Raw genomic sequence first — 12,322 nt, forward strand, 5'->3', positions numbered from 1 at the left:
AGACAGTCTGTCTGGTGACATGTATGGTACTGAGACCATTATGATAGTCCTGAGTCAAGCCTCACACAAGTAGACAACATGTGAATGGCCAATAGATGGCATTATCTTTCATTTCACCTCACTTAAAGTAGTATCTGAGGATGGGCTTTCCACTGATGGATGGAGGTTCATTGACAACTTGTTTGATGTATTATTTAGCTATGAATAGAACTGGTTAAAAGAGAATTTCTTGCTCCTGGATTCCTCCCTGACAGCTTATGTAGGGGAGGAGAGCCTACTGCAATCACATGGTTAATGCATGGACATGTAGCAAGGCAGCCCCATCCCACAACACTGAATACAAACCATGTGCATGGGAAAAAAGAAAGATAGACCTCAGCACAAAACAGCAGGTCAACAATGTGCAGAGAAATAAAGCCCAGGTTTTGTACATCCTCATTCACTAGGTACTGTCTGTGCTCACTTCTCCTTTTTAGGTACATGAGAAAGTGCATCTTGGAGCAGAGAAGCATGCACTGCATTTCCTACTTTCACTTCCCTATTTTCAGGGGTTCACCTTAGTTTTTCTCCTACTGCAATCAGATTCACATGTCCACAGCAGGAGCCCACTCCCACAGCATCTGGTTCTGTCTGACCAGATAAGCCACCAAGATCTGCCTCACAGAGAAGCCAAAAGTACTTCTACAAACAGGTCTGCTGAACCACAGGATCCTCCACTGAGACATTAGTCAGAGCTAGTGTTCACACTCCTTGTATTAACCCATCTGAAAGCACTAAATACCTTTTCTCTTCTCCCCTCTACCTTCCCCTCTTAATATACAGAAAGTTTTAGCATTTAAATTTAGTCCCTGAAGGACACTCTTGTTAGAGGAATTAAGAACACACCAAGAAACGTCCAACCAAGCCCATCTGATCAGTATTCCCAGATCTCAGCTTAGCTCCACAGAGGAAATATTYAGGTATTTTGGGAGGATATGACAAGCCATTATCAGCCATAAGTGAAGTGGTTTAGATATGGCTGGAGAGTTAAATTCTCTTGCATCTCATGAGCTGTTGCAGTGAGCCATGAGATGGCACTGCATCCCTGTCAGCACAAGTCATAGCCACTGCAAGGCAAGTGAAGGCTCCCTGTACTGATACAGGCACAGAGGAAGGGAGTGCCCCGATCCTGATGGTCCATCGCATACACCCATCTGCAGCAGGCACAGAGAGAACTTGCACTGACTCCAGTGAGATCAGATGAGCTCTTCACACCACACAAACACAAAACCCAAGGAATCAAATATGATCAAGCATCTACTGTTAGTTTTATCCCTCTGTGCTCATTGGGTTCATTTGCTATCTCCTTTCCAGTGTCAGATAAGGTCTATGCACATTAGGGCCATCACCCCTAATCTGTCTGTAACAGGCAACATCCAGAGTAGTCAGGCTTTTCCAACTGGCACTGCAATATATCATGCTCTCCCTCCTCATCTATTTGTCCTTTTGTCAGTGGCTGCAAGACTCAGTGTTCAAGGATGTAGAAGATCATTAAATACCTCTGGTGGCCCAAATTTGAAGTATTTGCTGCAGAAACTCTCTAGGCTGGGTACTGACAGATCCAGGGCAGGTGTGCTAAAAGCATCACTCTAGACTGGATAGTGCCTTGATCCATCAGATTGTTGAGTAGTAGCCATCACTCCCCACATACAACTTGGTCCAGGGGTCAGAAGTCATTTAGTCACAGTAGTTTAGATGTTCATGTGCTATGTCACTTTGGCACAAAGACAAAACAGCAGATGAGAGCTGCCTTGCCAGATCGCTTTTGGGTTTTTTGGCATCAGCGTCACAGCCCTCCTTCTTGTGTGTCCTTATGTGCATTCCTAGCCTACCATCATCTTCTCCTGTTTTGGCTCCATCATTCAGGCAACAGGATGCTACCATGGAGAACTAATCCAGGTGGGAAACATCCACTGATTGCTTGTGTTAGCACAGTGAAGCAAGATCCAGTCCTCCAGCCCAGCACATGTGTGGAGCGAGGTTATCTGAGAGGTCATAGGGTTCATCACAGCAGCCAGTTCTGGTAGAGAGAACACTGACCTGCCATAGGCACTGTAAAGAGATAGTTCCCATCATCACAGCCTGCTCCATGCTTCTTCCAGAGGGAGGATGAGCCCTCTCCGTCATTTGCTTTGGATGGCCTTGGCCTGCTGTGCTTCTCCTATCACCAGGCGCACCTTGGTCATTTAAAGTACAAAGAAAAGCCTATCCCAAAGGAATGTGCCCCCACCCCCAGCCTAGGGGTACTCCTAGGATGTGGTCTTCTGCAGTGGCCTTGGCAGAAATGCAGAGATTCTCTTCCTGCCTTACAGGCCTGTTGGCACTGGAACCCTGCTGGCTCCAGGCCCTATCTATTTTGCATCTTGAATCAAACCAGACAGGACAGCCATCTGTCTCAGTCAGAGTATGGCCTTCTCCCTGCATGCTCCCTGCTTGGTCCAGCTTGGCTATGTCACCTTGCTTTGGTTTTCTCTGGGCAGTATGTGGTGGAGCACTGGTGGGTTTTCTCTCCAGCCAATTTAATTTGCACCTAAGCCATCATAATGGTGAAGCATTATCCTTCAGAAGCAGACCCTCCAAGTAGAGGATCTGCTCCAGGCAGCAAAGACCATCAGCTGAGACCACTTGCTCCTTTCTGTGGCAGATGGACAGCTCCTATACCTATAGAGATACACTTATTTGGGTACCATCCTTCACTTCTTCAGGAAGGCTGATCTCCCAGCTTTGGCCTGCCTACCTGCCACTACCAGGGCTCTCTATGTGCCCCAGGAACAAACTAGCCTCCAAGTCCGCTCTTCAAACCTTTGCCCTTCAAACCAGCTGCACTCTCCCCACAGACACCACTCCACCTTTCTACTGCATGCCCTTGTGTTTTGAGCACTGTGCAGCCATACTTGAGACCTCGAGGGGGGGACTTAGGACTGCTTTTTTTTTCAGGGTGCACCCTAATAAAGCACCAAGGTGGGAAGGACCCCAGGGGCTGGGGTGCCAACTTGTTCCTCAGCACTAGAGGCAGCACTCAGGGAAGTAGGGGTGGGCTACACCCTCTTAGGGCATGTGATGCTACATGCCACCTCTGACAAGCAGCCACAATAGAACAAAAGCAGCTGGAAACCCAACTGTCTGTCCCCATTTAGCATCCCCTGAGGGCTGTTTGAGCAGGCCAGGAGTGTCCAACAGCAAGGCTGTTTCACACACTGCCTACATTTTCTGCTGTTCATCTCTGATCCAAAGACTCTGTGAATGCCCAAATTATCACACCGTGGAAAGTGCAAATACAGCACTGTGCAATATACTTACAAGCCATGCTTCTGCCTCTGGTGCACCCTGCTTATGCAAACACCATATTGGGAAGACACAGCAGGTCAAATCCCTCAATGGGAAGACTGTAAGTCCCTGCCTCTGAGGGCTCTCTGGAGACTCTTTCCAGGGAGGAACTCAGTAGTTCTGCCATGTGCAAATACCCAAAGGTTTCACAGCTATAATTCAATGCAGATTCTTTTCCAGAGACTGGACTTAGGAAGGAAAAGTATCTTTCCTCACAACACAAATGACTTCTCATGTGAAGGGCTAAAGAAAAAAATAAAAAAAAAGAAAAAAAACACGTGTTCAGCACCTCCATATGATTTGCATTTGGATGCAGCAGACCCAGTGGTCTGTAACCTTCTGGCAAAATGAGCACAGATTCCTCCAATTTTCTGAGGTGTTCTTGTGAAGAACCTGCATCTGAAGAGCAATTAATGCCAGATATGAGTCAGAGAGCATCAAACAAACTGCAGCTGGGGAAGGGAAATCATTTCACTGTGGCTRGGTCCTGAGGGATTACCATGGGCTGCTTAGATAAAATATGTGAATTGAAGTCTCTCTATGCTATGTTTGCATTGCTGCTGTTATCCTGTGCCAGCCTAACTGAAGTGAAGGATGTGATTTAAGAAGTCGACCGACCTCACCTCAAACCAAGGTCATAGTGGGGCAACAGACTCAGAATATCACTATCTCACAGTTAATACTGTTCTGTAAATGTCCCTTAACTAAAGGTTTATAATGTTGATTACATTGAAATAGAGCATGAAGATGGTCGCTCAGATGTCTTTGGTGACTCTGCTTAAAAACACACAAATTTCAGTGGTACCACTCAGCAGAACCAGGATGATGAAACACACACAGCAGCCCAGGATTGATACGGGAAAGAACCACTAAACTTTATTCCCAAATGGTATTTAAAAAAACTAACAAAGATATATTGCAGGACATGGAAATTTATGGGCCCATGGGGCACAGCATGGCATCTGCGGAGCGGAACAGTCAACAGAGGAGAGAGTGGGAGAGGAGGAAGCTCCTGCTCAGATTCGGTGAAGTTGAGCCTGCTGTGTCACCCAGAATCTCCATCCACTATCATGGTTGCTTCAATTCAGAGCCAGGACACTGAAATACGAAAGTCAGCTGCTGACCTGAACTTTGTGCCAGACTGCTGTGGGGAAACTTGGCCCTGCTTCCTATGGAGAGCAGTCCCAGAGTGAGGGCTCACAGCTAAAAGGGATCTCAGTTGGTTACCTGGGCTCATCTCTTCCTCCATCTCTGAATGGTGGAGTAGAAACCCTTGCTCCTCTAGATTCACCAGCCAAATTCCYAAATTTTCTCTGTTCTCTGTGAGCTCCCAGTATCGGCTCTGCTAGTCCACATGGTGCTTGCAGATAGTTTCAATCCCAAATATTCTTTTAGTGGATACCAAAGATCCTTCTTTTAAGGACCTAGGGTTTTCCTGTCATGTGAAATCTGACATGTGTTCTCCCACTATGGGAGCAGATGGAACACAGGGGAAACTCAAAGAAACACAGCCCTGAGTCCAGCCTTTGTGACTGCTCCCATGGACGCCTGGAGCAACAGGTGTAATATAGACCTAGTTGTACCAGCCACATCGACACTGGGAGACTGAACAAGGCCTGTTGTCTGGCCCTGGGGCTACATGGTCTAGCCTAGCTGTGTCCAAACCACCAACCTCTCTCTCCCTTCAGGACAGCCTGTACATCCCACTGGGGAAGGCCACTGGGAATGGTTCCTGGCTCATGCTAACTCTCAAATCATGACCAAGAAAGCTGGGGACAGTGCTGGTGGTTGGGGTCAACTCCATATCAGGGAGTCACCAACACGTTAATCTTATGAGGAATGGCAAGACAGCATACAGACCCATGTCCTCTTTAGTCAAAAGTACTGATATAACTACTAGTTCCAGCGAAAGCATCATTTATGGCCTTGATTGGCATCAGTCTCTGTCTGGCCAGCTCTGCAGGACCAGCTATCCCATCTCAGATCAAGGCATGTTGACAAATACCATTGTACACTGTGCAAAGAATAATATTCCCACAGACCTGTTTAATCTGGGAGCAGGCCTCTTACACCTGGGCAGACAAATAAAATTGAAAGAATCTCTTTCATACTAAAGCCTCACTGAACTATCCACAACACTACACGCCATTTCTACTGTGCTTCAGTCCCACAGTTGTTACTCCACAGGACCAGAACCAGAGGCACTGCTGGAGGAAGGGTCAGCCCAATCTGTGGTAGGGCACACACCAACACCAGCACCAAGTCTTCGTGGTCCTGGAGAGGGGGCAGCTGGCAGTGAAGGATCACTACAGAAGAGCCTCCCAGAACAAGATACCTTCACCCCACAATAGGCTGTAAGTTGTCTGTCTTCCTTTACACCATTCTTGTGCAGGAGGAGCAGAGGAAGAGTAGACTTCAGCCAAGGAGACTAGGCAGCATAGAGAAAGCTGGAGAAAGGCTATGTGAAGGCACTTCACCTAGCCAGGGTCTGACACAAGCTGGACAGCAATCCTCTGTCTTCAGTGTCCTTTGGGAAAGGTTTCCTACCTTAATGTTTCAGGTGTTAGGACATATCATTGAGTTTCTCATTCTTGAGCCTATACCACTGTGCAAGAAAAGTTTCTTCTCACTCAGCACAAAGGAGCCTGGGGCATCTTGGGAGGTTGTAGTTAGCTCTGTCAGTTCAACTTCTGATAATCAAATATGCAAGGTCATGGCTGGTTCTAACTGAAGATAAACATGTATATCAGTGCTGTTTTCACTGTTGTTGTACTCCATTTCACTCCACTGGCCTGAAGCCACCAAACTGGCACAAGTCAAAAAGTGGCCATTCTCCCTTTTCCAGGCTGAAAATTTTCCTTATTTTCACTCTCCTGCTCCTTGATGCTTTGCTCCTCTCAGCTAGCAGTACAGGAATCCAGCTGGAATGAAGATATTTTCTGGGAAGTTTTGCTCTTGAGCAGAAGGTTTCTTGTACTCAAACATCAGCACACAACAAAAGCTTTATGACAGCTCTGAGGAATGAGGAGCAACAGATGATCTCCAGACTTGTGGCTGAGCTGATGATCCTCGTGCCACACACTGCATTTCATGTCAGCTCCCATTTCCTTTTGGTCCCTGGTAAAGCTGCATCATGTTCTTCTACAATGCCTCTGTCCCAGCACACTACCGACAGTTTCTTACATAGGCACCATGGCACAGAGACACTGGGATCCATAGGACACTACATCGGGCTTCAAGAGCATGAGAGGAGGCCTCCATGTAGGTCTACCACCATACAGCAGCAAGACCCTCAGTTGAAGGCTCCACCGGGCTAAACACTGTACAAGCACTTTTTGGATGGATGAAAGATCCTCGCTCCAAGAACTTACAGTCTATAAGAGCAGAGCCACAGCTCCACTGCTGTCTAGACATTACACCTACTTACACCCACGAAAAAATGGACCTAGTAGAACATCAGTTTTTCAGAACCATGGCCTAGCAGGCAGCTGATCTAGGGGCTGGGAATTGATTGTTCACTTCTTTCTCTTAATTTGCAATGCAAGAGCATTTCTAGCCACAATTTTTCCCACTTCGAGTTTGGATCTGCAGCCCTGGCACCCTCCTCCAGCCCACAGGAGGAAACATGGCAACAAAACAAAGTCCCAGCTCACAGTGGACCCAGATCTCCCCTGTTTTGGCCTTACAAGCTGTCATTGCTGTACTTGTCACTGTGCCTTTGCAACAGGATGAGGAGGGAGGAGGCAGATCACTCCATCTTTGAGTCCTGGGTAAGGACAGTGGGAAGAAATCTAGACTGCCATTGAGCTGGGACATGGCTCTTACATGACATACATCTGACAAAGCTTTTCTGAGAAGAGATATTAGTTTGTTAGTTTGTATCTTGATAAGGCACATCCTCCCACCCCTCAACCTGTCCCAGGCTAGCGTCCCATGAACAGCCTGCAGGACCTCCACATGCTTGCCTGGCACCTCAGCACTTGGGCATGCTCTGCCTGCAGTGCCAGGAGACCCTAATCCAGAAGGCCACGTGACTAGAAACACTGCAAGAACAGATCTGTCCCTACAAGGTTACTGGACAGGTGTTTTAAGGCTTTGAACTATAAGACAACTTTGAGGGCTCACTGAGTACCCCAAAGCCCCTCTCCTTCACACTGCACTGATTCCCAGCCTCCAGAGAGGCTGTTCTCCAAGGCTGGAGGAGCAAGAGAAGAGGAAGGCCCTGGGACCAGGTGGGGAGGGAAAGTAGGAGAGAATCTACATTTCTTTTGGAAATTTGGAAAGCATCCTGAGGGAATTCAGGTCCCCGGCCAGCCCTCCAAGATCATTTTTTTTTTACAAGCAAAGCTGTTCAGTTCCAAATTACATCTGTTAAAAACCTTAGCTAGGAAAACTGTACTCTTGGTAAGTCCCTTCTCCATTTTTAACCATGTTTTCCATACAACAACTTAGAAACTATGATTAAATAAATACCAGTGCATCACTTTGTTCTCCCTTTCCCCACCTTCCTTCTTCACTCCTGATCCCTCAGACAGTTAATTTACAGTTTTTGTGATACTCCATCATGCCTCACAGGAGCCAGCCAGGTCAGCCCGAAAGCTGATTGTCCTTCCTAGGCTCCAGGCTCTCTGCAACATCTTCCAACTCATCCAGGATTTCAGAGAAGGACGGCCTCTTAAATGCATCTACCTGGAAGAAAACATGAGAAGTTGAAGAGGACAGGAGGTGGTTGTCACGCAGTGGTCTCCTGGGTCCATCAAGGCTGGACAGTAGTACTCATCTGGCATCAATGTAGGCCTGGAGGCCACATCTCCAGCAGTGGGTCTTCTGGCATCACTGCATGAGTGTCAAGGCCTGGGCTGCTGCAAATAAGCAGCTGTACAACAGATCCCATGTTGTGGGCTGGTGCAAGGAAAGGCAGCCTGCAGTGAGTTGCTGAAAAACAGCCCAACATACCAGGCCAAGCTTGCTTCCCAGTATCCACAACAAGGAGTGGGAAATGTCAATCCCAAAGCCTGTTTGAAACATATAGGGCCAGAGGTTATGGAGAAGGGAAAGACTTGAGGGTGGAATCAGAAGGGAGATGCCTTGTTCCCCCAGCCTTTTYACAATATTCAGGGTCTCATTGTCTTGTTTCCCAGATATAGCTCATTCTCTGTGGGCTGTGATGCCTCAGCTCTGCCAGTTCTATCAGGGAATGCTGGAGTCCCCGGAGAGGTGGTTCACCCCTTTTCCTCTTGAACTAGAGAACTCCAGATCCCCCTCCATCTCTTACACTACAGACCAGATCTCATATCTTGCAGGAGACACCACCAACTCCTTCTGCATGGGTTAAGGCTGCTAAGGGGCATGCTATCTGCTTGACCCACAGGGACACAGTACACGAGCCAAAAAGCTCCCTGAGCCTGTACACTATGCAAGTGCAGAAAAGAACAGACCTGAGGGCCATTTCTGGCAGAAGCCAGTTATTAGATCAACTTGTGTTAGAAAACTGCTTTTCAGATACAAGCTGAATATATATAAATCTAAGTCAGTTCCTGATGTGAACCACTCCTCTGATTTAGTGTAAGTTATTCACATGTCCTTAGGACCAGTGCTAGAATCCACATCCATTTGCTGCTGCAAGCACCTAGCAATTAGCTGCATTATAATCACCCAGCTTCTCCACTTTCTGGCAGAGTAACAGCCTTTGTTTTTCTTTTCATTTAAGAGATTAACTTGAATCTTTGCTTGCTTTCTGCTTTTCCCCTTGAGGCTTCAGGCAGCATGGCAAGGGTCTCCAGCTTTCACTATTACCTTCTATGTCAAAACAAGAAAGGTTGGAGAAACATGCTCTGATGGTATCAGCAAGGCTAGTAACAGCAAGCTGGCATCCTCCAGGGAGGGTCAGCTGTCACCTCTGCCTGTAACCTGACCTTGTAGGAACTGGACACCACTCACCAGCTCAAACTCCTCCCCTGGGGCTGATATGTAGCAGTTTGGAACATTTTGGGCTGCTTTTAATGATGCAAAGGGGAAATGTCAGGAGCTGATCCAAAATCTAGGGCCACATTGCCCAGTTGTCTCACATTCTGATTTTCTGCTTTGCTGTAATACACAAACTCAACACCTTCTCCTAGGGGCTAAACTACATGATGGATAAAAGCATACTACTACTCCAAGAATGTCTTGTCATTTCACAGCTTGGGTGGCAGAGCCTGGTGTGCAGCCGCTGGAGAATAGGTTCACAGGCAGGTCACAAGAATTCTAGGCTCTATCATAAAGTGTGATACAAACCCAATAAACCCAGAGGAAAAAAACTAGCAAGAATGTTACTCGACAGCAGCAAGCAGCAAGGTCCATCACCCGCTTGGGACATTCGCTTATCATCCCTTGGAAGGCAGCGACATCCAAGCCATAATCCTGTGGGGAATGGAGAGAGCATGGGTCAGTAACTAATCTGGCAGAGAGGAACTGGTCACAGCTACACGAGATCAGGGCTGGAGCTTCCACAGGAAAAGGAAAGTAGGCTGGTGAAGTCCCAAACCTCTCTGTTGTTCATAATATTTCCCACACTTGATCTGCATATTGAAATAGACCTTTCCTGGGTTTTATCCTCCTCTTAGCTGCAAATGCCATCTTTCTACTCAAAACCACTAGTAAAAAGAGTATTTACTGTGAGAAGCAATGAAAAGGTAGAGGGGACTCAGCTATAAACTTCTTGAAAACTTTTTGCCGTTCTCAAAGTATCAAAGCACATAAAATCTCATGTATTAAAGCATTTAGGTTCTCTATCACAGCCACTGATGGCTCTTTCTCTGTCACTGATGGCTATGCAAATGTACCTGGGAGAACATTAGCCCTACCATGAGTGCACAGATGGTAAGTCATTAGCAGAAGTGGGAGAAGTTGCAGTGTCATTCTGCTTGCTCTGTGCTCTCCCCACTGGGCAGTTATGTGCCCTCCAGGAAAAACTCAGATGGTAAAGCAACAAGGGTCACAGAGATGGAAAACTGCCGGTAGAGGAACCAGCACTAGGTAAGGTGCTGAGCAGTTAACGCCAAGATCATGAACTGAAGATAATCTGGTCTTCCAGCAAGAACTGAGAATTCACAGGATTGGGCAAGTTGTTTCCTAACTACAGCTTCACTCCTTGAGGCTTCAGAGTCCCTCATATATAATTCTCCTTCATCTTGTGAACACACAGATGGAGCGTTAGTTCCCGTTTAGTTGATAGAAACATAGAATAATCTCTGGTCACTGCAAATTCTCTGCTTTGTTCCTACAAGATTGTTTGGAAAGAAACAATTTGATTTTTCTGCTGGACATTTCACTCCTGCTCAGGACAAAAATAAAGGAGCATAACCCTTTGTGGGAGAGAAATGTTGCAAATGTTGAAATAAAAAAGGCCATGTTTTCTAGGGAAGTCCACTGTTTCCACATGAACTACCTATTAACTCCAACACAGCTCATTTCAAAGTTTTAGTTAACCTGCCACTTCAATGTAAAAGCTGAAACATCAGTGCCAAATAAAGTATTTTGTATCAGTTTGCTTAACAAAAATATTTTATCTCAGATGGTTGATCTAACAAAAGCACTGAAACTATACATGATCACTCTCGTCAACTAAAAAAATTGACTACGATTATCTCATCAAAAAAACCCTCTAGAAAGAAATCAGACCATGCATACCTGTGTATCTATGTACACAAATACACATGCAGCATTACATCACTTGACTGCCCTGGATTCAAGCCCATACTGTCCAGATCTCTCTGGTGCAATGGAGAATGACTGTTAAATTTGGCTCCAGAATTCCTTACCTGAGTCCTGGGAAGCACTTCAGGGTCAGCTGGTATCCTGCCCAGAATTTCACAAAGGACAATGCCGAAGGAGAACACGTCCACCTGTAGGAGGATTGGATAGAGAGAGAGGTGGGATTTGGTATGCACAGAAGTAAAGCATCAGAAAGGGGAGTACTTATGACATGATCCTTCCATTAACTATGCAAAAACCCATCAAAGGTCTTTTGGAAATAGAAGTGGCAAACCCATCTTCTGCAGCTGAACTTCTGGTAGGTTCCTGAACACATCCAGAAACTCCACAACCTCACTTGGGTCCCAGTCTTTTCTTTGGGAAATGTGGTCCCATGCCCTTGTTCAATAGGTTCAACAGCTGGCACGTTTACCGTAGCCTGGCACCCCACATGAATAGTCCACAATAGTTTAATTGGGTTGTAACTCCTCAATCATTTTTCTTGGAAATACTTCACTGACTTTGTCCAAAACAAGAACACACTCTTCTAAGAGTTTAACTTAGTGAGACCGCATAAGCAACTTTCAAGTCTAAACAGAACATTATTGAGCAAAGGTCCAGGTACAAGGACAAAGTTTCCCAGGTACAGAGGGAAGGGCTTTCCTGCTGTTGGGACATATCACCAACAAGCAGAGGAGGCATTCCCCATGCTCATTCAGGAGCTCTGAGGATGATCAAGGAGCTGGGAAGCAATAGCATACCTTCCGGTCATAAGGCTCTCCTCTCAGCATTTCAGGAGCCATCCAGAAAGCTGAGCCCACCAGAGATAACTTCCTCTCCACATCCTTCATGGGCAGCTCTACCACCTCCCTGGCCAGCCCGAAGTCAGTCACCAAGGCTTCACGGCCCCGTGGGGTCACTCGAATGAGGCAGTTCTGAAAGCAGTCCATGAGGACATAGCATGAAATGCCCAGGCAAGTAAGAACCTGGCAATTCTACCATATGGCACCTCGCAAGTGCTCAGCCCCACCTCATTGTTACAGGCTCTCTCTTTGCCAGAGACCATCATCATCCTGGCAGCACACACTGATGAGCATGGAGCAGATGCTAGACCTGGACTGATCACACCTGGAGAGATTTGATGCCTAAAAAAAAAGTCCGTTGAATGAACTGCTCCTCAGCTTGTGTCCATAGAAGACTTTTGGTTCACTGTCCATTCCAT

At 46.6% G+C, this 12,322-nt stretch overlaps 1 protein-coding gene across 1 annotated transcript in view; it reads right to left on the reverse strand.

The window, feature by feature from the left end:
- Positions 1–4,220: 4,220 nt before the first annotated feature.
- LOC146593977 (dual specificity testis-specific protein kinase 2-like) overlaps positions 4,221–12,322 on the reverse strand; it is a 48,066-nt gene continuing 39,964 nt past the window's right edge. The window contains exons 6-9 of the mRNA XM_085308293.1: positions 11,862–12,035; positions 11,169–11,252; positions 9,682–9,768; positions 4,221–8,055 (exon numbers count right to left, since the gene is read on the reverse strand). Of these exons, the coding sequence (XP_085164419.1) occupies positions 7,954–8,055; positions 9,682–9,768; positions 11,169–11,252; positions 11,862–12,035 (447 nt within the window). The 3' untranslated portion in view covers positions 4,221–7,953. The remainder of the gene's footprint in view (positions 8,056–9,681; positions 9,769–11,168; positions 11,253–11,861; positions 12,036–12,322) is intronic.

The sequence above is a fragment of the Rhea americana genome, unplaced genomic scaffold (assembly GCF_003343005.1).
Source record: "Rhea americana isolate MKP2758 unplaced genomic scaffold, rheAme1 scaffold_273, whole genome shotgun sequence".
In the NCBI taxonomy this organism is placed as follows: domain Eukaryota; kingdom Metazoa; phylum Chordata; class Aves; order Rheiformes; family Rheidae; genus Rhea; species Rhea americana.